The 27,154-nt window shown below is 43.5% G+C and overlaps 1 protein-coding gene across 9 annotated transcripts in view; it reads left to right on the top strand.

The window, feature by feature from the left end:
• The window catches only part of shank3a (SH3 and multiple ankyrin repeat domains 3a), a 146,968-nt gene that overhangs the window by 37,812 nt on the left and 82,002 nt on the right, over positions 1–27,154 (top strand). For all 9 annotated transcript variants that reach the window (XR_014637866.1, XR_014637867.1, XR_014637868.1 and 6 more), the window contains exons 3-5: positions 2,757–2,828; positions 23,866–23,974; positions 25,200–25,351. Coding sequence is in view for 6 of the 9 variants with exons in the window: in XM_084477570.1 (XP_084333696.1) it covers positions 2,757–2,828; positions 23,866–23,974; positions 25,200–25,351 (333 nt within the window). In the remaining 3 variants the exon portion in view is untranslated. The remainder of the gene's footprint in view (positions 1–2,756; positions 2,829–23,865; positions 23,975–25,199; positions 25,352–27,154) is intronic.

Here is a 27,154-nt window from a genome sequence, read left to right on the forward strand (position 1 = left end):
TAAATTGTCAATTTATGTATATGTTAATTATTCTCTATGTTCCTTTTCAAGGAAATGCTCTGTCATACCAACTAGCTGTCTTTTCCAATAACTTGACCAGTGTCCTCTCAATGGCCAGCAGAGCTAGGCTGCTTAAACGGCCTTGGCCCATTGTGTTATCGGTGTAGGACTTGAGCCGCTTTAAACAGGAGAAGCTCCTTTCTACACCTGCACATGTAGCTCCAATTGTTTCCACTAATGAGTTTGTAAAGCTGAGGCATTGCACTGTCCAACTCCATGTCTTTAAGGAACACCAAGAAATCACACAGCTTGAAGTTCAGACCTCAGGCTCCCTGAATCAAAGTGATGGCCAACTACCAAAACGATATCAAACTTGAACAAGGAAATGTGGGAATTATGTTAAACTGAAGCAAGGAATATGAAATGTACGATGAAAATTGTCTAGCAATTTCGCCAAGCAGATATCAAGAAATAGGTTGCAGTTTGTCTTTTGACTCGCTTGCAAAATCCGCGATGGAACTGAGGACTGAAGAGAGCTCCAGCAACGTTTTATAGATCAAAAACGCTGTCAATCAAACGGCAACGCAGACCCTCCAATTATCACACAGAAGCCCAGCGTCCAGGCCAGCCCACTCCTCCATGAACCCCCAGAGACGTTGAGCGTCCGTGGGAGGGACATAATCGCAGCATTATCCAATGACCGTCGACTTTCGACGAACTAAAAAAAGCTGTTCTATGCAGCCCCATTGAAGTGGATGGACGCTGAGCTTCAACAGACAAATGCACTGTGACGCTACGGAAATGTATGAGAAGGAAATCGAGTCAGTCGACCTGCGATAAGCAGCTGATTCTGAACAAACTCGTCTTCGAGATGGATGTGTTCTAACGCATTTTTAGTCAATGAAATGTTAACACAACAGTATATATTTGACCATTTAATTTTTTAAAGCTGAGCTTCCCTTGGAGTCTTAGAGACATCGCCACTGCCAGGTACATGACCGAACCTGCAGGCCTGTTAACACTACTTATGTATTAAAGATGCTGTAAGTACAATTTTAGAGTTGTTAAGAGGCAGGGAAGAAAAGAGTGAAAGAGCCTGCAAGATTTTGACACTGAGCGACCATAAAAATGTCCCCTCCATCTCTGCTCCCTCCCACCTCACATTTATCATCCATTGATAAGTCTTGCACTTCACAAACCTGTAATTTACTCAAGAAATATCCCTGAACCAATCAGATAATGGGTGCCCTGATGGGGTTGGAAATGTCCCAAGAGTGGTCGAAAATCGAAATAGTCTCATACAGAGCACATTTCACTCATTAATAGCTGACAAAGGGCTATGCTATTTTGAATTTACCCTCAAATAATAGTGCTTAAAGGACAATTCCGGTATTTTGAACATTGAGCCCCCTTTCTGGTTTGTCTAGGATGAAATAGAGTGGTTGACACCGAAATTATGACTTTTGGTCCTGTCTCGGGTATTTGGCTCATTTCAAAATGCCAAATAAAACCCAACAGAAACTGTATTTCACCACGATACTTGATTTGGAACATCAACGAACACCACTAACCACTCTGTGAGTTGCACATTTCTAAAAACAAACGTTTAGGCTTGCTTTAAGGACAGGTTTGTGAATGCCCATAGAAAGCCATTCTGAAGCAGGCAGGGGCAATTTGAAATTAGCCAAATACCCGAGACAGGACCAATAGTCAAAATTTCAGTGTCAGTCACTCTATTTCATCCGAGACAAACCAGAAACTGGGCTCAATGTTCAAAATATCGGAATTGTCCTTTAAATCTTACCGCAGCACCTTAAACGATACTTCTCCAATGCACCCAATTTCTTGCCTTTTCAGGAAGTGACTTAAAGGTCCCAGCCTGACTGCAGGAGAGAGCAGATCATATATAACATCTCTGTGGCCCTGTTGGACTTGGCTTATTCCTTCATCCCATTATAGTGAACACTATACAATATGTTATGTAGGGAATAATTAAGGCAGGGAATAGAGGGCTTTTGGACACTAATTTTGTGCCGGAAACCTATCCGTGTGACTTGTATTGGTTGCATAACTCAACTGACCCATGTTAGATGTAACACCATGAAAGCTAATTTGCATAAATATGTGATGACCATCTCTATTGGATGAATATATAAGCCTGCTATGCCTCATGGGAATCGGTTGGATACTTATTCTAAAGTGCTTTATGGATAGTAAGTAGTGTACTATACAGGGAACCACATTTGTACACTCCAATTTCAGACAGGCAAAGTTCAAAATGGTGACAGAAAAAATCTTAAGCTAGCAATTAGTAAGCAATCATTTATTTTTATGGTTTAATTAAATAAAATATTGCGCTCACATTTTTGGGGTATGGTAAAGATAAAACATAAACTGAACTTCTTTGTATATATATATATGTTTCTAAATAGCCTAATTAAAGACAGGTTTAAGTTTTTTTTTCAATTTAAATGATGCACACTAATTTGAATAATATATGTGAGAATGCAGAAAAAACTGTCTCACAAAAAAAGTTCACAGTACAGTATAGAACCAGGCTTATTACCCTACGACTTTTAATCAAGGTCAACTGCAGTAAAACAACATAAATATATGCAGCTTCCATTCCACATTAGATAAAATGATACAAATGTATTTACATAACTACAATATATACATCTCTGCTCCTAAATTGTATTGTATTAATGACGTTGCATCCTGTGTATTTACTAATCGTATGCTACTCTCTGTTTCAGTTCCGTTATAAGAGGCGTGTCTACACTCAGACGTACCTGGATGACAAGCAACTGTCCAAACTGCATACCAAGGTAAGAGAGAGAACATTTGAAATGGAATGTACCCGTCAACTAGGCCGTAGGCTGTGAACCCAGACTTGTTTTAAGGGATAAAGCTGCTTTAATTTAAGCCGCCCATCTTACTTTTCCTAAGTAAGTTTGGAGATTTAATTGGATCGATTCTGCTAAAAGAAAAAAACTTCAAAAAACTCTTTGAATTGGTTTAATATGTCTTTGGGAAACAGCTGGTCTAGACTTATAAGCAGCAGCAGGTAAGTGTATAGCTGTCAGAGCATAACAGTATGAGTATTAGATTAACCAATCAACATCCAACATTTAGTTGCTTTTAACCATGTCGCAGGACAATATCACAGCATTGACTTTTGATGGATGTCCTTGCCGTACTCTTCTATCAGAATCCTCTACTACAATTTTCAGGTTTCCCATTTTCAGGAAACGTATCCATCTCAAACCTTACATCAACTCTACTCACAAATAGGATGATGGGAACAAATCGATCAAATCGTGATTACACAACCATTCATGTAATCAGATAGTGACGTCGACTCATGTTGCATATCGGATGTAATTAAGGACCAGCCTTTTTTTCAATCAATATGGATCATTATTCTCAACCGCAATGTCAACATCCCTGTATCTACCCCCTGACTAGATAAGTGTAATTGATTTGAGTGTCTGTGCATGTGTGTGTGTGTGTGTGTGTGTGTGTGTGTGTGTGTGTGTGTGTGTGTGTGTGTGTGTGTGTGTGTGTGTGTGTGTGTGTGTGTGTGTGTGTGTGTGTGTGTGTGTGTGTGTGTGTGCGTGTGTGTGTGAACAATAAGTCACGTAGCAGTGATCAGCAGGAGGGGTGTATTTGCATAAAACCCCATAAGGGGGCAGAAGAATTTCACCACATTAATACGTTCCCTGTGTGGGCTGTACTGGCCCTTATATTTCAGTCCTTTGTTGTATTGTTGATTGTTATATTGTTTCTTTTATCAGCATGTGAGGGTGAATGTGTTATTAAATTGCATTCATATACCGGTAGTCTGGCCACTCAAGTCACTTCACATGCTTTATATTCAATGCCTCACACTCCATACTACAAAGGAACACACACACACACACACACACACACACACACACTGACTGACTGACTGACTGACTGACTGACTGACTGACTGACATGCAAGACAATCATCAGTTCATTGGGAACAGTTTGGCGTTGGATGCCTTGCTAAAGGGCACGACAACACGTCAGCTGGCTGGCTATGTGTGTCCCAGTCATCAAGACAGTGTGAATGCAGTTCTAGTCGTAACAGTGGAACTACAAACTGCTGGTGATTTCTTTATTTATCATGCACAGTGAGCAAGTTCCCTCACCCGTTGCACCATTGAAACCCGTCAGCCTCTCCTCTTCTTAGCATCTGAACATTCATTACACGTAAGACAGGGTGTTGTGTGCCTCCTTTGTTTCTTTTTGCAGGCTGCTCAGTGATTTGAATCGCTGGCTCGTAATGAGCCGCACAATAATAAGGTAAGATGTTGGGAATAAATAACAATGCCTCAACCGCGTTCTACTTCCTCAAGACAGACCCTCTGTGGCCGTAAAGCCCCTATCATCATCACCTGGCACTATGATTCCCATCATCCAGCCCAGTGTGGTTATCCCAGGCCCCCCTGCTGTACAGTCACTGATTGATTTTCAAACTATGCTCACTGTGCACACGTGTAATAACCGGAGATCTGTACAGAGACGGTTGAGATGGAGATTAAAGATGAGCAGCAAGAACCGGAAGACATAAGTACCCACAGAGAAGTTTCCAAATAGCCGTGCAGTACTCAATGTCGCTGCTGAAATAACGATTTTACTGGACGACGCAAAGTTCAGAGTCTACTTCGTGTCTAGCCTCACAACAACCCCTGCGTTGTACTGCACAGCTGTTTGCTAATGTGTTCAATCTCCTCGCAGCGGTCGCTCTTGGATGGCGTAAATTATCCATCTTGCGGGGATGACATCTGTGATCGACAGTCGTGTCTCGGCCAGGAGAAATGGAACCAGTGTCCCTCTCTCGGAAAATAAACTCAACGTAATGTCACGTCAATGAGCGCACCACATACATATTTGATCGGTGCAGATGGGAGTGTGACCGCGGCTTTTTTTGGTGGTGGAAATATGTGAAAGTGTTGCAGACCTTGCAGTGATAGTGAGAAAATATTCTGAATGGAAACCTTGTTATTGTTGTTATTCTTATTTTCCTGACAATCACGTTTTAAGTGGGCTGTTAAGAGTGTATCTACAGAGGTCTGAGGTTTGTCTGATGTCTCCCTCACCAAAGAAATGTGCAATTATGAATGTTAACTCAAAAGTTTTTGTCTGACTCAAACTATTTTATATTATCTTAAGATACGTTTCTGCTCGAATAGATGTCAGATTTGTGTACCAGATTTCTCTTGCATATCTGTGTGCTACGGGTTGTTTTCAACACCAGCTCTCAATATCTATCGGTAGACACTTTGCAATAAGGGTACAATATCTATCCGATAAATTACATTAGTTATTGTCATTGCAGTAATATGTATTATTATATAGCATTAGCATTGGGGTAAGGGTGAGAGGTAGTGGTAGTGAGTCAGGGTAAGGTTTAGCAGGTAATATTTTATGTCAACTGCGTGTTGTCTTGTTGTATTTCCAAATTTCCGCTTGTGAACTTGAACTATGGTTAACCCTAACCCTTATAAATTATGTATAAATTAATACCTTAGTTAACATGAACACTATAACCTTAGTTAACATTGCACCATTATTTGACATGGACACTGTTGCAAATGATGCGTTAAAGTTTAATAACTGTTGGTTAATGCTTACTGCATTTTATTTTATGAATTAATGGTTAATTATTGTACCCTGTGTTTTGTTCAAATGAGATGCAAGTTCTTCCCCCTTCTTAGGATGTCAATTTATTTGATCTATGGACGACTTTATTATTTGTATTTACATTTGACTGCACAAATGACTCACTATGGCACACAGTATATTGGGCCAGATTTTCACATTTTCAATCTGCAACTCCTCCCTTTGCTCTCATTGGCTGAGGTCAAACATTAGCCTACTTAACACACAGAAGCTCTGTAGCCTGAGGCTAGGAGGTGCTGTTGAGGTCAACATTGATTGGACTCCGACATCCTCCTTTTTCACTCCACTCCCACTCTCTCTCTCTGTGTCTTTCTCTCACCATCATCAAGTGCGTAGACGGGAACCCTAGTTAATCACACACTTATAAAACGGGTGGCTTAAATCAAGCGATCTGATTGGTTCCCAACTGTTGTATATTGAGCGTATACACACAGCTATGATGCCCGTTCAGTTTAGGCACACGGTGAGTGAACTCAATAGTAAGCTAAATTGCCGGCGAACCAAGCTACCGTCTCTAGCCTAGCCTTCTCTCTGAAGGACGCTACAGTGTGTTGCATAGCAACCGCTGTACACTTTGCAGGCAGCCAGGAGGGACTACTTTTTTGTATTTGTTGTATTTGTTAAAATGCTTTTCCGACTTGTCTATGACTTTCATTTCGCCATACTTATGTAACCTCCGCTGAGCGTCGGGACGGACAACGCCCTTTAACTGTGGTATAATGAGAACATACCACAGCCTGTTGTCATCTATTGCTTAAATATACCATGCTGTTATTGCCCCCCTGCTGATCGTGTGAGGTGCTCACATGCACAGCATGTGTGTTCGCATATATGTTGAGCGCCTGTGATAATGTAACCACGTTCCCGGGAGCTTTGAATGTGGGCATAGGGATATGCATTCCTGTTTCATCTTTCATATATTGCTTTGTCAAACTCTTCCTTAAAAAACTCATTTTGCTTCTCCTTATTGCTGTTATGGGGTATTTTCTTTATTGTCATTCTTCCTGCTCTGGGGTCTGTAAACTGACCTACATAGCTCATATGAAGCAATAGATCGGAAAATTGTGTTACTGTTGTAGGAGGGACCAGAGCTGACCGGATGCTATCCCATAATACTCAGCAAGCCCTCCATAGTCTCGGTAATTTGTGGGTTGGCCATGAGATGGATACAGCCACAAGGATAGCTTTCACAACCAATTTGGTACTGCTTTGTCTTGTGTCCTTCTAAATGAAAACACACACACACACACACGCACACGCACACGCGCACACACACACACACACACACACAGCAAGGTCATTAGCAAATAGATGAATAAACAGTATAGTATACCAAAAAACAAGCAAATTGGGTGAAACTTGGGAAAATCTCATAACAAGGGCTCCACTCGAGATCCTTTACAGGGAGAATTGAGATGCTAAAAGCCTGTTCACAGCAGGTTAATCGTACCCGTTTCCTCACCCAACAGCAGAAAGCTTTGCACCTCATTAAAGGATATGAAGGGAGGAATAGTATGTACTTAAAGTTCTTTTTCTATGCAGACCTGGGCCGTCGCCTGCACCCTGCTGGCCACCTCTTGTCTCAGTATTTGAACGGATGGCAGGTGAAGGCTCATGCTGCTCTGCTGTATTTTAAGATTTCAAGCATCGCACAAAACTATATCGGAAGAATGCAGGAATACTTGTTTTCAGAATTATGGATTTTTTGGTTCAATACCCAGCGCACAGCTCTACCATCACGTGGGCTTCGGGGGAGTTGTGATGGTGCATTTGACAGTGGACGGGAAGACTATTATTCTATATGATTATGTATTATATTTTGTTTAGAATTTGGTCAAAACTGTACACTATCTCTAACAAGACCTTTGAATAACCTCCGTCCATCTTATATCTCATCGTATTAAGGACTCATTTTCAATATGTTCCATCAATTATTGAACGACAGTGGAGAGAGAGAGAGAAACGTTGAGAGATATGTGACAGGGATCATGCCTGCTATGCATACACAGACCTGCTACTAGCTGCTGGCTACAAGTGGATGCTCACTTAGACAGAGCTTAGCTTCAACCCGACACATACACATGCATGCACGCACTCATGCCCGTGGACATGTACACAGACAGACACAAACACACACAGACAGACACACAATTCAAGAGGGGGGAAGCTTGTAGGCTGTGATAGGGTTATTCATAGATTCATGTCTTCATAGAGTAGACGAGCTGCAGGGGTTTGATTCTGATCTCGGAGGGTTTGAATGGAATTGGAGTAAGCACACACACACACACACACAATGCACTCCAAGGCGTGGTGTGTGGTCAGAGTGAGTGATGGATGGATGGATGGATGGGGGCAGGGCAGAGGAGCCAGGCCATTAAGGCATCTATGTAGTAGAAGTAAAGAGAGGACTTAGTAACGCACTAGTTGGTAATGTGGTCACTAATTGAGGAGATGGATCCCAGCTAATTCACTGCAATGATCATTGGGCCCCTACATCCCACACACACACACATACAGACACACACAGACACACGCACAGACACACACTCACATAGCAGATCAGCTGAACCGGCACCACCAGCCGAGAGATGGGATCTCCTTCACTGTGGTACCAAAGATTTGCTTGGCTTCATTTGTTATCCAGTTCATTATGGAGATGACAATATTTGAAGCCTTTCTAATAATAATTCACATTTCATCCTTGCCTTAATTATTTTGCGTTTTCGTTGTTCTATAACCCCGGTTAAAACATTGGTAATGTGTTATTCTGTTATAATAATTACAACAATATGATAATTAAGTGCCTGCACCAACTGCACTCGGTGTCCACTGCTGTCCAGTATTGTGAAAGGCTAGAGAAGCAGATTCCAAAAGATGGCTGGGAAACGAGTTGTGGAATGGAATGAAAACTCTGGCCAAATGTGCTGTGGCACACCAATTGGGTCCATTGTGCTGCACTGTGAAAGCATCATAACACATCATGAATGAAAACAATTCTGGAGCAATGTTATACCGCCCACTCTGAGACACGAGTCATCTGAATGAAGAATCCCATTTTAGTGGTTCACTTACAATGACACCACTGTGGAAGGAGTCTCGCTCGTGGTCGGGTTCCTACAGAGGTTTGCACCGTCTGAATTTCAGTGACGTGTGTTTAACTAGGAGGAAGGTCATACATGCATTCACACACACACACACACACGACACACACACACACACACACACACACACACACACACACACACACACACACACAAGCACACGCTGCATGCTCACACAGAGACGCACATGTATGACTTTACTCACATACACACGCACACACATATGAACACACACATGCCCACGGACGCACACAAACACACACATGCACACGCATGCACACACATGCTCACACACATAGGCATACGTATGCATGCCCTCACATACACATACACACACACACACACACACACACACACACACAGACACACACACACACACAGACACACACACACACACACACACACACACACACACACACACACACACAGACACACACGCATGCACATTCTCATGCACATGCTCATGCACACGCACACGTATGTAAGCAGACACGCTGGCAGCTACAACGCTACATGTAAAGGGATAAAATAAAATAAGCATGTCATGGGGGAATCTGCACCAGAGGGAGCACCCCTCATGCATAATCTCCCATGAGAGAGAGAGAGAGAGAGGTATCCACAAGATCAGTCACACAGCGGCAGGGGTGGGATTTGCGTTGAGCGCCCCAGAAGAGACAGCTATTTTCAAAAAGGTTTTACTCTTATCCTATAAATGGCTTTTGTGTGAGGGTCAATACATAGTGTAGTTGTAGTATAGTGGACATTTATTGCAGTGGGCTGGCTGTGTTCTGTGGTGTGGTTTAGTGTTTGACTTCCAGCCTAAGGTTCTGGGTTTAGATGCCTATTTCCTCAGCCTACCTGTCGGCATCCTCGTGAAAGAAGCCAAACCTCTCCCTGCTCTGTATTCCACTCTGTATTTATGGATTCTTTGGATGCATCCACTTAGTGACCAAAACGTGTTTGTGCGTGCGTGCGTGTGTTTTCTTAGGTAGGTTATTTTACCTCAGACCTACAATTAGAACAGCACCCATGGTATTGCTAAACTACCAATGTTAATATCCATCTATGTCCTCGTTGAAGACATCTAGCAAAAATACATGAATAATAATAATTGATTTGTTTTATTCATTGTATTTATTTAATACAAATTAATACAAAACCAAATGCACTACAACAGTACCATACACCAGCACAACAAACTGCAACTAATAATACCTCAACGGGAAACTAGCCACTACACTACACAATACAACACAAACCCAGCATGACGATACACCGACATGACAAAACACCACAACACATCAACAACAATGTCACAACAAACCAAAACATCACATCACATCACACCAAAACACACCACAAAACACCACAACATCACAACATCACAACGCACCACCACACACCACAACACGCTTGTGAAAAGTACAACACTCAAACTCTAACAAGGAAAAGGATCAGGAAATCGCAGAGTGAAGTCGAAGACCTTCAACAAAGTAATACAAAAGCCAAGCTGGTCTGCAACACCTGCTTTTCCAGCTTCGGCAAACAGTTTTTATTGTCTCGCTCTGTGATTCCTCCCATAAGCTCCAAGCCAGGGTTATTATCAAACAATGCCCATACATGGCTTCAACATCAACCTTCCTCTTCTTTCTGTTCTGTTCATGGTCTTTTTGTTTTCCCCGTACCGGTGGCAAACCTCTCCACCTGTGTCCCTCATCCTTCAACCTCGCCTCCCCCTATCCCTCAGGGAACACCCAGTTCCCCTCATCCCTCCTTCCTTAGCCTTTCCTTTCACAACGCTTTTGAACCATTAGGTTGTCTCGACCTCATCAGAAAAACTCTATTGTACAAGAAATATAAGGACATACTGGTGGCACAGTACATCTGATGATCTTTTGCAGAAGCAAAAGTCTATTCCAGAGACACTCGCCAAGCTTATCTCATTCATAGAGCATATAAGGCAAAATATTGATCATTAATTAGACTATATAAGGGTATAGTCAACCCATCACATCACACCACAATACCAACATCACAACACATTACAAGACACCACAACACACCACACCACAACAGACTACAATACCAACATCACAACACATCACAACACACCACCACACACCATTAACATCACAACACACCACACTAGAACACCAACATCACAACACACCACCGACAACACACCAAAACACACAACATCACACCAACATCTCAACACACCACACCACAGCACACCACACAACACCATCAACATGATAACACACCATTAACATCACAACACATCACAACAGACCACTAACATCACAACACACCACAACACAACACACCACTAACATTACAACACTAACATTACAACACACCACTAACGTCACAACACACCACTAACGTCACAACGCACGACTAACATCACAACACACCACTAACATCACAACAAACTAACATCACAACACACCACAACACAATAAAAAAAATTGAGAAACAAGATCCCAGCAAACACATCATAAAACACCACAACAGAAACCTCAGAACACACAGGTCCCACCACAACACACTACACCAACATCACAACACAACACAAACGCTCCACCCCTAACACACTGCAAATGTAAATGCTGCAAACACGACATACACCAGTATCCCACCAACACAACCGTCACTTCTCGTCTGTTTTCCTCTCTGTACCATGTTCCCCTCCGTCTCCCTTCTGCTCGCTCTCTCTCCTCTCTCTCTCCCCTTAAGCTCTGCCTCTCTCCCCCCCTCCCCTCTCTCCTCTCTCCCTCGTCCTGCACAAACCACCCCTCTCTTGTCCCTCCAGTGGGTCTCTGTCCTCGCCCGGGAGTGCCTGTATGACTGCCCCCGCGCATGAGCGGCTTCACTCTCGTTTATGCATGCATGCATGTGTGGGCCGCGTGCATGCATGCGTGTAAGAGTTTGCATTATTCCCTGCCAAAGCAAAGGGGATGAGGGAGTGAGAGTGTGTGTGTGTGTGTGTGTGTGTGTGTGTGTGTGTGTGTGTGTGTGTGTGTGTGTGTGTGTGTGTGTGTGTGTGTGTGTGTGTGTTAGGGAAAGAGGAGAGAGAGCGAGAGGGATAGGAGAGCAGAGGGAGAGTGATGTTAGTGGAGGATTGTAAAGCGGAGGAGTGGAGGTATGGGGAAGCGATGGAGAGCCATGTGGACGATGTGTTGGCTTTGGGGATGCAGCAGAGCAGCTGAAGCTTGTGTGTACATGTGAGTGAGTGTGTGTGTAGGTGTATGTGTGTGTGTGTGTGTGAGTGTGTAAAATGGGCTCGGCACTGGGCAGAAGAGAAGAAGCCGAGAGGAAGGCGAGGAGGGCGGAGAGAGCCAGGAAGGCCAGACTAAACAGCAAGGTAGCTTTCATTCATTCATCCTCCATCTCTCTCTCTCTCTCTCTCTCTCGCTCTCTCTCTCTCTCTCTCTCTTTCTTTTAAAACTGTGTCTCTCTTTTCTCTTCTGATAGCCCTCTCCTCCTGTTTAGCCAACAACCTACTTATCCATTCCCTCCTCTGCCTCTGGCGTCTCTCTATATCTCCCTCTTTTCTATTATAGTTCCCTTTCTGTCTCTCCTCCTCTCCATCCGTGTCTATCTACCTGCATCTCTGTGGCTTTCCCTCCCTCTGAATGCTAATGCTCTTGGTTCCTCTGAACTTTCTCCATATGTCTGGCCCTCTCTATGTATCTGAGTCTCTGTCTCTGTCCCTATCTTTTATGTGGATATTCTTCTCGGGATGGGATGGTATCACAAAGTGTGTGTGTGTGTGTGTGTGTGTGTGTGTGTGTGTGTGTGTGTGTGTGTGTGTTTTTGCACCAGACAATACTTTGCCTTGTAGTGTTGTACTTCTATTATCATAATGGAGCTCTTCTGTCACATTCCAGTTCTAATTTATGCCACTGATGCCCTCGGGTGGCCACCGCTCTTACTACTGTTTACTACCTTACAGTAGACCACATCGTTGTGTCAGATAGAGATACAGGTAGAGCGAGCATGACACAAATAGAGAGAGCTATAAGTAGAGAGAGCATGGAACAGTTAAAGAGATGTAGGCAGAGAGCATGGGACATATAGACAAGAGGAATAGGGAGAGAGAGCATTATTCAGAGACAGATAAAGGTAGGAAGAGCATTGTTTGTACAGCGAGATACAGATAGAGAGAGCTTTAGGTAGAGAGAGCATGATAAAGACATAGGTATAGAAAGAGAGAGCATGTAACATAGATAGAGACATAGGATAGAGCATGATACAGAAGGGAGAGAGTGTGCTAGAAAGAGCACTACGGTTTGAGAATGATTCAGATAGAGCATGAGAGAGAGAGAGAGAGAGAGAGAGAGCATGAAACAGATAGAGAGCGAGAGAGAACATGAAACAGAGAGAGAGAGAGAGAGTGAGAGCATGAAACAGAGAGAGAGAGAGCATGATAGAGAAAGACAGTGAGAGAGAGATAGCCAAAGGAGACATAGAAAGCTACTAAGACAAGGTTGTAAACATGCCGGGTCAAAGCATCCGAGAGGGGCATTGGCCAGGCGCTGATGACCCCACAGCTGCACTGTGAGCTCTGAGAGCGGTGGGAAGGTGGGTCCGAGAGGGTCCGGGGCAGGGCAGAGCTGTTACTTCCAGGAGAAAAGCTGGCTGTTTTCTAACACGGGAGCTGTCAGCTCTCCGCCGGCTCTCCGCCGGCTCTCCAGGGCCAATCTGGCTCCACTGCTCTGGGATCTGCCAACGCCGGGCATTTTGAGAGCTGTCAAGTGGACATTAGAACTCAGTGCGTGCTGCTGGACGTTCTTTATAGAACTGCTCCACAGGGGGGGAGATACAGTAGATATGTACAGTACAGTAGGACTCGGGTTACACAACCTGCCAGCATAGATTGTTGTGATGTGTTGAATGAATATACATATTCTGCTGTGTGTGTGTGTGTGTGTGTGTGTGTGTGTGTGTGTGTGTGTGTGTGTGTGTGTGTGTGTGTGTGTGTGTGTGTCTGTGTGGACTTACGTTTGTGGTTGTTTAAAAGAGCACAAGACAGACAGAGAGAGGAGTAGTGAGATAGGAAAAGAGAGAGGGGGGTATGAAAGAGGGGGAGGGAGGGAGAGAGAGGGACAGAGTAGAACAAAGTAATTGATTCCTGGGCACCGGTCAATATGATCTCTCCGAAACCAGGCCATCTGAGAAACTCTGACCCTAGGGTCTTTATCCTAGAGCACAGCAAGCTCCCTCTTTTTGTCTCTCTTTCTTCACTCTCTCTATCTGTCTCTCTGTCTCTCTCTATCACTCTCTCTCTCTTTCTCCGGGAGAGAGAGCATTTGGGCTAACTCAACTCGTTCTAGCTAGTCACAAAGCCAAAGCAATGAATTAAAGATAATGCCTTCTCACTGAGTGAGCGTAAGAATGTCACAAGAGTCTTTGTTGCAGCAAAGTTGTTATGTTTTTATGTATGAAACAATTTATTCATATATATATATATGAATTAGGCATGGGCGATTCGCGAACGATTCGGTCAGAACAAACAAATCCCGAAGGAGAACGACGAGAACTGATTCCCAAAACAAGAGAACTGATTCTTTTTTTTTAACATAAAACAAAAATATGGTCACGTAAATAAAAGATACAAACGAACAGAGCTTTGTCGTAGCCTGTCGTTGTAGGCTAATGCTACAGAAATTAGCTGTTTTCCCGAGCACTGTCACCGTCTGAGACCTTCTGGTGTTTTAAAAGGCTCTATTTGCAGGCGTACCTCATATTTACAAGCAAAGTGGTGAGGCCAGACACCTGAGATTCCCTGCCAAATGACGTAACAGGCCATATGACTTAACCAACTGAACAAACTGAACAAACGAATCAAACAAACGTTTTGTGATAGTGAAGGGAACTGAAAGAACTGATTCCCGGAAAAGAATCGTTTCGCCCATGCCTAATATGAATATATGAAAATGTATCTTGATGGCTACAGAATCAGAGATTGGCACATGAGAATGATTCAGATAATACTGGAGGTTGCCTCAAATTGTGACACCTGGCACTTGTGACTGTGTTTCTGAGTTAACAACATACATGTAGGTGTTGTTTATTTGTTAACCACACACTTGGTAAAGCAATTTCAAAGTGAGGCTTAACAATGATTCCTGGCTTTAATCATATTGGAGCAACTACAGTCCAACCATGTGAATCTAAGTTCCAAAAGCTACCCCATACACAGGCAGGCAGCCAGAGAAATGTGTTTGTTTTTTACTAATTGATCATTTATTTTAGCTTCCATATATGTATAAATTAGTTTCTTCCAGCAGTAAGTCTGACCAGGCAGTCACCATCAACTGCTAAATGACTACATTACCCACAAGGTCCTTTTTTTTAGTACTGCGCCCAATAATCTATGGGTTGGTTTTCTCTGTTTCCCTTCCCACGGGTGCTTTATGTAGATTCATATTTTTGTTTTACCAGAATGTGCACATTTTCAGATACTTTCCGAATGTTTTTGTGAACTTAGTTATAATAATCTTCCCAAAGCGTAACTTGGAGCTGTTGTCGGTCTTCACGTCCTCATCGAGATCAGGGTGTCCTCATATGACCGCTCATTTGGCTAGCGGTGCTCATGTGTATCTCCATGTCAGTGTGTGTGTGTGTGTGTGTGTGTGTGTGTGTGCGTGGTTGCTTGTGTGTGTTCTCTCTCTGTTTATGGGCACATTACAGATCCTGATTCAGCTCTTTCTTTCTCTGCATCCCTGTTTCTGATGACAGCATACATTCCACCCATTCCCTAACACACAACTGACAAACGCAAACATGGACGCAGGTAACCCCTCCACACACACACACACATACACACACACACACCTACACTCGCTTGATACCTATGCCCACCATAAATATATGTGTATGTGCTAGTGTGCCCGTGTGTGTGTGTGTGTGTGTGTGTGTGTGTGTGTGTGTGTGTGTGTGTGTGTGTGTGTGAGAGAGAGAGAGTGTGTGTTACCCGTAATAGGCGTGCTGAATCGGTTAATAGAGGAGACAATGGCGGGCAGAGGGTTCTGCCAATGCGTGTTGGCTGCTGAGTGCACCGGAGGGACCCCAGCAGCGAGGGTCCCAGTACAATAAGCCCACACTCTGCCTCTGTGTTGTTGACACACACTCATGGACACACGCAGAGCCCTGGATTTCTCCGGGCTCTCTCGCTCGGCTTAATCAGTCCAAACAACAACACAAGCAACAGTGTTAACCGTGAAAGAACCTTAACTGCGCCTGCAGCGCTGCACCTCTGCCGTCTATTGCTCTAGTCTGAGGTTAGCGAGGAGTCGACATGCTGCTACGCAAGCAGAAGGCGGCCAGGAGTCGTACCATGGAGGTCAGAAAGCCAGCACTCACTCTTACTTAGCTATGGCACAGACAATGAGTTCGCTAACGTTAGCCGCTACGTGTAGGGGGTAGCATGTGTAGCCGCTGAGGTGCGCTAATGCGCTAACAGATTGTGGAACTTTGTGTCGTGCTTTGAGTGGTCGCTTCAGGTTTATACACAAGACCGCTGTTAAGGCCTTCTGTTGAGTTGAAGTGATTGATGCATTGCTTACAGACTTGCTTTCCGTAATTGTGATTATGATAATGGTGACTGTAATGTTTGCTTTGACGTCGATGGCTTTGATAATGTTGACTCTGATATTGATGGCTAATAATGTTGGCTTTGATAATGATGCCTGATAATGATGACTTATAACGGGACTCTGACAAAGGGGATTCTGTTGTTGACTCTGATAACGATGACGGATGTGGATGATATAAAAACATAAAGAGGTGGATAACGTTCAAGCGTTCACGTCAAATGGGGCAAGTTCTATGACAGTATTTGTCTGTATTCAGTCTGCATGCGTAGGGAATTCATTTTATTTATTGATATACATTTTTCTACTAAATTTATGCACCGCTATACTGGCTTGTTTTGTATGTTGAATTATTTATCCCTGCGTGTGCATGCGTGTGTGTGTGTGTGTGTGTGTGTGTGTGTGTGTGTGTGTGTGTGTGTGTGTGTGTGTGTGAATGCACATGCGTGAGTGTGTGCATGCATTTGTTTGTGTTGTGTTGCCAGCGGTGTTTTTGAAGTAGGCCAGTAAAGGTGTATATTCACTGGGTTTCCGGCTTGTTAACTCATTGATCTGCGTGCTTCCTTGTCTTCAAAAATACATCTCAAACTCTGCATAAATACACTGTTTAAAAAAAGAAACACACACACAGCTGTGAACAACCACACACACCTGTAAACACTGGTGTCTCACACGTTAGGCTTCATGTTTTGAGAAAGCCTGGCTGTGGGAAGACACAAAGCTATCCAATCACAGTGGACCTCAGCTAAGAGCAAGACCTGAACCCAGTGATTGGAGGAGCAGTAGAGTCACGAAGCATGTAGGGGAGGGGGGGGGGGGGGCTTGAGGGGAAGGATACGGGTTGTAAAGTCAGACTCTGGCATTTAGGGGTTTCCTGATTAAAGAACAGGCTGCGTGGGTCAACCTTTAAACCATTTGAGGCTAACCAAGCTCATGAGCTTCCATACTTAAATTAGGAGGAAGTTATCAATAGGCACATGGTGAACTGATGCAAGGATCGTTTACAGTTCAGGTTTGATAGTAATCTGTGATGGAACAGGATCATACAGTTGATATAAAACTAGGATGAAGAGACTTTAGTCATGTGTCACTACACAGTTTCACACTGCACATCACCTTTCCTAATGGATAGGCCTAATGTTCATACATGCCCACTCCTTTAGTTAATCTGCCGTCAGACTGTGAATGCGTCACACACCATTTACACATTTGGTTGTTAGTGTTCGGCTCCTCGCTCCTCGCTGCTCTTGCTTCTCGATACTCTCTTGCTCAATCACTCTCTCTCTCACTCACTCATTCACTCACTCTTTCACTCAGTCACTCACTCTTTCACTCACTCACTTGATCAATATCTCACTCACTCACTCACTCACTCCCTCACTTTCATTCACTCACTCACGTGTGTGTGTGTGTGTGTGTGTGTGTGTGTGTGTGTGTGTGTGTGTCCTTGCTGTGTACTTAAAGCTGTGTAAAACTGAGTGGCAGAGTATTCTAAGGTTTATTTCGTTTTTTTAACGTTATCAATGTATGTATACAATTTTGGATTCTAATGAAAAATTGATTTTTTGGTTTTTTTTGTATTATGTATTTCAAACATAAAATGTTGAAAGGAAAATAGAGCATAGGTTTGATGTTTAAAAGACAAACAACTGAGCCAGTAGCTACAGTAATATTGAAATTCCAGTTGTATCTAAATTTTGATTAGATGAAATTCAGCTTTATTGTCGTTGCAACTTTATTGTCGTTATTGTCGAGTTTAAGCACTGAGACAACAAATTGCAGTTAAGCATTCAACCAGAAGGTCCAAAAAAGCAGTAAGGTGCAGAGTATGTACACATGTATAGTTCATAAATTAATAAGATATATGCAGTTTGAACAGTATTGACAGTAGAACAGTGGTGATGAATACATTGAGATATATTGAGTACTAGACTATGTTGTATACAGAACAAGGTATGACACAAATATACAGAGAATACATGGACAAGATATGTGCGCTATAGACAGTTTTACAATTTTGAATACAAAATAGGTGCGGTATGCCAGTAGTGTAAATATGAATACACTATGGGTGTGGCATGGTCAGTAGTGTAAATATGAATACACTTTAGGTATGCTATGGATAGTAGTGTAAATATGAATACACTATGGGTGTTGCATGGTCAGTAGTGTAAATATGAATACAGTATAGGTGCAGTATGGACAGTAGTGTAAATATTTATACACTATAGATGCTGTATGGACAGTAGTGTAAATATTTATACACTATAGATGCGGGACAGTAGTAGAAATATGAATACACCATAGGTGCGGTATGGACAGTAGTGGAAATATGAATACACCATAGGTGCGGTATGGACAGTAATGTAAATATGAATACACTATAGGATACATCTCTATAGGAATGGTGCAGCTGTTGTTCAGAACAGAAACATAGGGACACAACAGAAGCACCAAACAGAGATGTAACATCAAGCTCAGGAAATAGTTAACGCCTGCCTATCAGCTACCTGGTGGAATCAGGACCTCATCCAAGGTTGTTGCTAAGGTGATGATACTGAACACTGCATTTATTTCAATGTTCTTCTCAGTATTGGCATCACTCTAAATATCTAAATATGTGTAGTAGTAGTAGTAGTAGTAGTAGTGGTGGTAATGGTAATGGTAGTAGTAGTAGTAGTAGTAGGATCAGTAGACAAACTCTGAGGAACATCACTATGTGATTGTAGGAATAAAACAATAGTATATTGTTACAATTTACAATTGTATTTGTTTACAATTGTGATATTACACAATTACATTGGCATTGTCCTAGATGATGTCCCATTTTGTTATCTACATCAAATCCCTAATATTTCAAAATGTAATTTCAATCTTGAGACCTTACAGATGGTCTTAGAGTTTAAAGTATCACAACATCTGCTTCTTCTGCTTCTTCTTCTTCTGTCCCTCCTTCTCCATCCTACTCCTCTCTCTCCCCCTTTCTCTCTCTCTCTCTCTCTGGTCCATGGTCGTCTCTGCTCAACATGTCGCTGCATAGGCTCAGGGTCATGGGACTCCTTCTCCGTCTATGTTTCTGTAATGTCTTTTTCATTCTGTGCATTTTTAATGCGGACTACGCTTCAAGACGTTCAAACTCTGCAAGGAGTCCATGAATTATAGAAAATAGACGGACAAATGAAACCAAAGGGCTTCTTCCTCCTAACGTTGAGATGTTCTACAGAGGAAAAATTAGAGAAGCCTCTTTCATTGGCACCGTATGCACATTGAATGAACACATTGTACAGTCTCAATGGCATATTGCAATCTTGAACTCTTGTTAAATATACAAGGTTTGAAATAGGTGTTTAATTTAAAACTTCATTTAAAAAAGAATGCATTAAGTCTGATAATATCATAACATGCCAAATATTTGACAAAGAAGTAAAATCTATTGAAGTAAAAAAAATAAGTGCAAAGACCAAGGCTACTCTGTCATATTTATGACCATGAAAATGACAGGTCTCGATATAATTTCCTCTCCTGTCTTGTGCCGTATGCTTTATCCATGTGACCCACTGCCCCAGTTGACTGTACACAATCATCACGCTTCAGAACCTCTGAGTGTACTCCGCCGGCCAGATCGCATTCGCCCCATGAGTAATTGTTACTCACCATGTCCACTGAGTACTGGGTGATGGGTACTTGGTCTGAGATGGAATCATACACAGCAGAGATAGATAGAGAGAGAGAGAGAGAGAGAGAGAGAGAGAGAGAGAGAGAGAGAGAGAGAGAGAGAGAGAGAGAGAGACTTTTACCCCTTTACCCCATCTGGTGGTGGTCTCCTCTGGACAGGAGGCAACCAACACCTATGGGAGGGTGTTCATCAAGGGATCCGAAGTTCAAGCAGGCCATCTTGTTACTCCATGACCAAAACTACCACAATCAACCAAGCAACCAGTTGTTGCCGTTGTTATTTTTCTAATTGTGAGAAAGCACCAAGATGGGTGGCTTCGGGAATGTGTGTGACATCATGTTAATCTCTCTAGCTTATAGCTCCGAGAAATGTTCAGCGGTAACCTCACAATCTGCTAGATGACTCAACACCAATGCTGCTCTACACTATTAACCATAGTCTCCGGATGATACCGTCAAATGCATTAGGTTTTACTCCCCCACACCACACTGTTTGGTGTCTGTTTGGTGTGCGTGTTTGTGTGTCGGTGTAATGTGCATGAATTGCGTGAGAGAGTGTCTCTGTACAAGCCTATATAATACAGACTATATTCTGTGTACACGCCTGTGTAGGACCAGTATAATGACATACTGAGTAATGTCAGTATGTCATAATGAGTACGTCTTTGGGCACAGGCGTGAAGGACCAGTATAATGTGCAGGATCAGATCTGGAGACCATACGTGTCACTACCGTTTCAGTGCTTCATCTGTTTACACATGGTGTGTGTGTGTGTGTGTGTGTGTGTGTGTGCGCGTGTGTGTGTGTGTGTGTGTGTGTGTGTGTGTGTGTGCACATGTCTATCTCCAAACACCTCTAGTAGATTCCTTCGGATGGCTCAGATGCTAACAATCAACAACGGAAATGAGAAAAGGGGGTTTTCTATGGTTCCCCATCCAACTCACAGAATCCTTAGTGAATGTGTGTGTGTGTGTGTGTATGTGTGTAGTGTATGTGTGTGTGTGTGTGTGTGTGTGTGTGTGTGTGTGTGTGTGTGTGTGTGTGTGTGTGTGTGTGTGTGTGTGTGTGTTAAACGGATCTATCACAACTGACAAACAGATAAATTCACAAGTCAGTGACGGGTGTTGATAGGTGTTAGCAACACCTTTTTTTCAATTCATTAAGGTACCCCTCATTTGTAATCCTAAATGTGTCTCCGCGCCTCACGTGTTTCTGTGCATCATGGTGGGGGACACATTGAAACCGCCTTAATGATAAACTGTGTGAAATAGCAACGCATTAATTACAATGTGCTGTTGTGTCTAGACAGTTGTTAGCTGCTAACCAGGCGATACATTTGTTGTAACCATGGCTATGTGAGGATAAATAACTCCAAATTGCCACCCACTGCCAAACTCGGCCCATCACTTTGCGATCCAAACTGAAATGATCTTTCACAAGATAACAGTTCACTGCGTTGCTCCCAGATGCCTATGAAGCCTGCATCCCCTAAAAGTCAAGCGGATTTACTGACACATTACGGCAGAGTGGATAAAGTAATTTACACGGAACATAGGCGGAGCCGAGTGAATGTTGTGTTAGCGGTGTAGTGCGACTGGAAGGAGCGTCAGATGGCAGGAGGATGGAGAAAATGCTGTGCTTCAGAGGATGAAAGATAAAGGAGGTGGCAGAGATTTAGAGAGGTGATGACTAGATTATTTCTTCCGCACCCTGCGAAAGGATTCGTTGCGGAAGTAGCTGTAAGACACTTCATATTTAAACCAAAGAGGATGCTATTTATTACATTTGAGTTGGGTTCTGCACATCATTGTATTTCAAGGTAATTAGTTTACCATAGAAGAGCCCAGGATGCAATCCCATTTCACTGAGTAGCCCCTGGGAGGTTATCAAATATATATCTATAGCTAATGATTGAAGACATGCCTTAAACCATGGTTAGAGATGACTATGGTAGCATGGAAGACTATGGTATGTGAGCACTGTTATGTATCAATATTAGAACCATTTGTTAGTTGATTCATAAAAAAGACATGAAAGAGTGTGAAAAAGAATCAGTGATTGAGAGAGAGAATGAAACAGAGAGAAACACAGAGCGAACCCCCTCTATACACTTTCTCACGGACAGACATACGCACACACAGATCCTTATTGCACTTTTCCCTGATAGGTTGCTAGCTGCCTGTGCTCCGATCACCATAACAACTGCCTAACCGATTCTCAGGGAGAAAAAAAAAGGAAAAGCCAAAGTGAATTTCCCTCGCTCAGTTTGACTCGGAGATGGTACAGAGTACAGTCGGGGCTGGCTGGTGGAGCGCGTCCGTGCGGTGTGTGTGTGAGCCGGTGGAGAGGGATGGCTGGGGATGGTTTCGTATGATCAGCCACGGAGACGTGATGTAAACTCAAAAGTATCTGAGGTGTGACTTTTTCCAGAGTGAGTGATTTATCTGCCGCTGCACATGGTGAGTCAATGAAAGCTGCTGCTGTTTTTTCCTCGGTTGCACAAAAAAGGATTCTGCCAGTACCGATATCTGTATGGTACTAAAATGCTTGTGGAAGTTATGGGGGGGGGGGGGTGGGGTGGTTGGGGGTGCTGCATTCTCATGAGTAGATGCATGTTGTGTAGTAAAATGGTCACGTGTTCACATGTATATGTAAGTGTCCATCTGCCTTCAGCTCTTGGGAGTGTTGCATAACAACCGAGGTTAGAAGAAAAACGTACTAGTGTTGAATGCTGTTGCTGCCATCGTTGCTGGCTGCTCATTCAAACCACGCCAGTGCAACTAAATATCAATTAGGCTTTTAATTGATCGTATCTGATCTGAGTTATGTTACAAACGGTAAGGCCAGATAATGAGCTTTGATTATCCTCTCATTTGTGTTTTCTTCATGGATATATAGTGTGCTAATTTACCATGGACAAACCACTAGGTAGTAGTGAGAGATGGTGTTTGATTGCCACTAAACCTAGCTACAGGAGATGTCTTAAATGAGCTTTATCAGAGATCCAGTCATCTAATGCAATATTAGGAGAAATAAAAAGCTTGCTCGTGCCCTTTCTGCTTTCCACCGGCTCCCAGTCTCCGACGCGGATGATGAATATCTTTAATCATAAGTCATTGGAGAAATGAATTTCACGCCAGAGAAATGAATGGGGAGAGAGAGAGAGCAAGATGAATATAGAGAAATAGATGGAGAGAGAGAGCGAGAGTGTGCTTTTGTTACTGACTGAGTGTGTGTGTGTGTGGTCATTGGAACAACCTTGAACCTTGCATGTCTCTCGCACCGCTGCCGTGCATATTGTGTTTATTTTTGATGGGTGGATGTGTGTGTGTGCCAGTGTGTGTGTGTTCTAATATACAAATAGTGATTACAATTTTTTTTGTCACCCATAGAGAAGTGTTGCACCCGCGGCAATGTAAATTACCGCCACCTTGTCAGAAATCCCCATTGGCTTCAGAAAATGTTGTTTAGCTAAATTAGATCAATTTTTACAGGAAACACTTGCACTCGGGCTATGCTGTACTTTCCGCATGTATTTCTGTCCAACCAATATCAGCCCTTCTACCCCCCATGGCTGGGGACTGAGCAAGGTCCCCATGCTTTGCTTCTGAGTGCAGCAAAGATAACCACATACACTGAGATGGAGAGAGGAGAGGCTTTCATCTCTAGGATCCATTATTAAACATCTATTTCCTCTCGATTCTTACCATATTCCTATGTTGCCCCTGTTCTCCCTCCCTCCCTGTCTCCCTCTCTCCCTCCCATCCTTCACTCAGGCCAACCTGAAGAAGTTTATGGAGTACGTTCAGCAGAGGAGCACAGAGAAGCTCTCCAAGTTCCTGGAGAAGGGCCTGGACCCCAACTTCCACGATCCGGACACAGGAGGTGAGAAGGTTCATGCTCTTCTTGTGTGTTCTTCTTCTTCATCTGTCGCTCTCTCTCTCTCTCTCTCTCTCTCTCTCTCTCTCTCTCTCTCTCTCTCTCTCTCTCTCTCTCTCTCGCTCGCCTGTCTATTTATTCCCCCTCCTGCTGTTATTTTTCCTCAATCACTCGCTCAATCAACTCCTATCCTGTTCCACCACTCAGTTTGCCCGTCATATTGCCTTCTATGTCTGCCTTGTATATCTTTCCCGTTCTAGTTCTCTCTCTCTGCTTCAGTCTGTTGCTGTCTCTTGCTGTTATTTGTCTTTGTGTTGAAGCTGGCGTGTATTTCATTCAACCTGTCAATAACTTTCTACCACGTTCTACTTTGTAATTTTCCCCTGCCCCCAATCTCTCTCTCTCTCTCTCTCTCTCTCTCTCTCTCTCTCTCTCTCTCTCTCTCTCTCTCTCTCTCTCTCTCTCTCTCTCTCTCTCTGTCTGTCTGTCTGTCTGTCTGTCTGTCTGTCTGTGTCTCTCTCTCTCTCTCTGTCTGTCTCCCCCCCCCCTCTCTCTCTCTCTCTCTCTCTGTCCCCATGCTGTTACATAGCTGTGCCTGGCGCTCCGCTAAACCTCTCAGGCAGAGCCGATTCTCTCTCTTGGATAATTCCTCGGGTTTATGCCAACGTTTGCACAGCCGTTTGCCGGGAGGCTGCCGTTGGTTGACCTGCTCGCTCCCCTGACCGACTGCCCTGCGTTTCTCCTGCGAATACAATCAAAGCCTGTCCATGACAAACAGAAACTAATCACTCCAATCAAACAAGGTGTCCTGATACAACCTCAAAATGGGACTTGGACGTTTCTTTATATTTGATTCCTGTAATTCCAATGTTCTTGTAGAGACCTGGTCAAGACAGCGGGTGCATACAATAACACAGAATCAAACATTCAGCCAAAACAACACATCCGTCATCACAGAAGAAAACATCATCTTTCACATTGAATCTGGCAGCAGAGAAGTAGAAACAGCTCTTAGGCTAGGCGGGCACGATGTCCTGCATCTGTTTCTATCACAGCTTTCCCTATTGATACATATTCTATCTCATCTTGTTCTGAAGCTTGTTCCACCATGAGCAGCCACACTTTAGTCCTCACCTTTAGGTGACAGTCAAAACAGCCATTCGACCACCACAGTTCTTCATTGGATATGCATTTGTGTGTGTGTGTGTGTGTGTGTGTGTGTGTGTTGCAGAATGCCCCTTGACGCTGGCGTCCCAGCTGGAGGGCTGTGCAGAGCTCATCAAGGTGCTGAAGAGCGGGGGGGCTCACCTGGACTTCAGGACAAAAGATGGCATCACCGCCCTGCACCGGGCGGTGCGCACCAAGAACCACACGGCCCTCATTGTGAGTTCAGCAATCACGCACGCACACACACGCACATTCACACACACACATGCACGCCCACGTGCACGTAGAGGCAACTTCACGTGCCAGCACTGAAACTCCCTTTTTAATGCTCAAGCTAGGGCTTGATCACTCCTTGATCACTCCTCGATCACTCTACAGCTTTTTAGGAATAGCAGCGGAAGAGCACCAGGAAAGGAACGACGTGGAAGTGAGCTGCTTTAGTGTCTTAAAAAATGCTAATCACAACCTTCACTTTTTTTATAGGTGGTCATATGATGTCGCGATCAGCCGGAATTTGTGAACAAAATTCTGGGGCTTTTAGAGGCTTTGCAGGCGTATGTCTAATGACGTAGTCAAAGAATCGTTAAAACTCTTCTCGTTATGACGCTGATGTGTTTACAAACGGGGTAAAATGGCGGTCGAGGAAAAGATCTGGAGATTCGCGCGGGAAGTGCGCACTCGTCAGGCGTAAGCCACAGATGGAATATCGTAACGCAGCCTTTCCCGTGCCGATTCCCATGATGCATTGCGTTCGCCCATTGAAGTGAAATTGATTGAGAAGGTGTATGCTTACCAATCCGGAGATATGTGAGCACGTATTTCTTAGATCCATAAATCTGGATGTAAATGGGCTGGATTCATTTTGAATGGACTGACCTCATTTGATACAGAGAGAAGGATATGAACCCATGATCGGAACTGACACTCCCCCCTCTTAGGGCATCAGCGACAGATGTTTGTAGATCTAATATTTCAGTCTGAGGAGAAAGCTCCAATGGGCTAATTTAGCTGTTGTGTAGCTATATGCGGTACTTTATGTACAGGGGAATATGTTTAACAATGCAGAGAAGGCCATCTCATCACGATCGAAGATACACACACGCACGCATTCATTGGAAGCTGAGTTTGTGCATTGATAGTCTCACAAATCAGACTTTAGATTAATAAGTCTGTTAGCAGACTTGCTCGTCTCGGGGTGAATGGGCCGTTAAACCCCATATTGGTTTTCACCAATCATGTTGCGGGATTCGGGAACCTGTAGGCGTGTAATTAACTTTGGTAAGACAAGCTTCAACATCCTCTTAGATAAAGTGCCAGTAACAGTTTTAAATCAACGCCTTGTAGACTGGCCACTGTAGAAACACACTCATTGAAATCCTCGACTGAAGGCTCCATCTTAGGCAATGAAGAATCAGTAGAAAAACAAACATGGCGTCATTCACCCCGCCCCTTTTTTAGTTATTGCCTTCTGGGCCCAGCCCTAAGAGGCCCGGCCCTGAGAAAATGTTGTGCTTCTGTGAAATGGGACTGCTGGATCCCAGAACAGAGCACTGGATAGTGCTCGTCTGTCACCTATTATGTTTGGGGCTTTTTTATAAAGGTTGGTATCGTCAGAGTGGTGTGTGTGTGTTGGCACCGTTCCCGAATGAATTCAGCCCAGCAGCTCTGAACAAGCACATCCCTTCACTGAGTGGCCTCGCATTGTTTCAGCTTGAAGTAGGCTTGTAAAACCGAGTGAACGTCTATGATGTGACTCATATAATTGTATTCCTGTGCGGACCCGGTGCTATCGAAGACTCAATGGCGTATTTCTGCACAACCTTATTAAGGGATGCTCAATGTCCCTATGACAGGACAACAAGGGTGGTCATGTGTACAATAGCACGGACATCCAATAAGTTATTTAAACGTGTTTGCATTGCCGTGTTTTTTTCATTCGTCATGCGCGAGGTAAGTTGTACTGGTGCTGCTGGTCACAACACAAATTAGTGTTAACATGAAAGATGGGGAGCAGGCTCA

Source organism: Micromesistius poutassou (assembly GCF_964030765.1).
Source record: "Micromesistius poutassou genome assembly, chromosome: 13".
Classification (NCBI taxonomy): domain Eukaryota; kingdom Metazoa; phylum Chordata; class Actinopteri; order Gadiformes; family Gadidae; genus Micromesistius; species Micromesistius poutassou.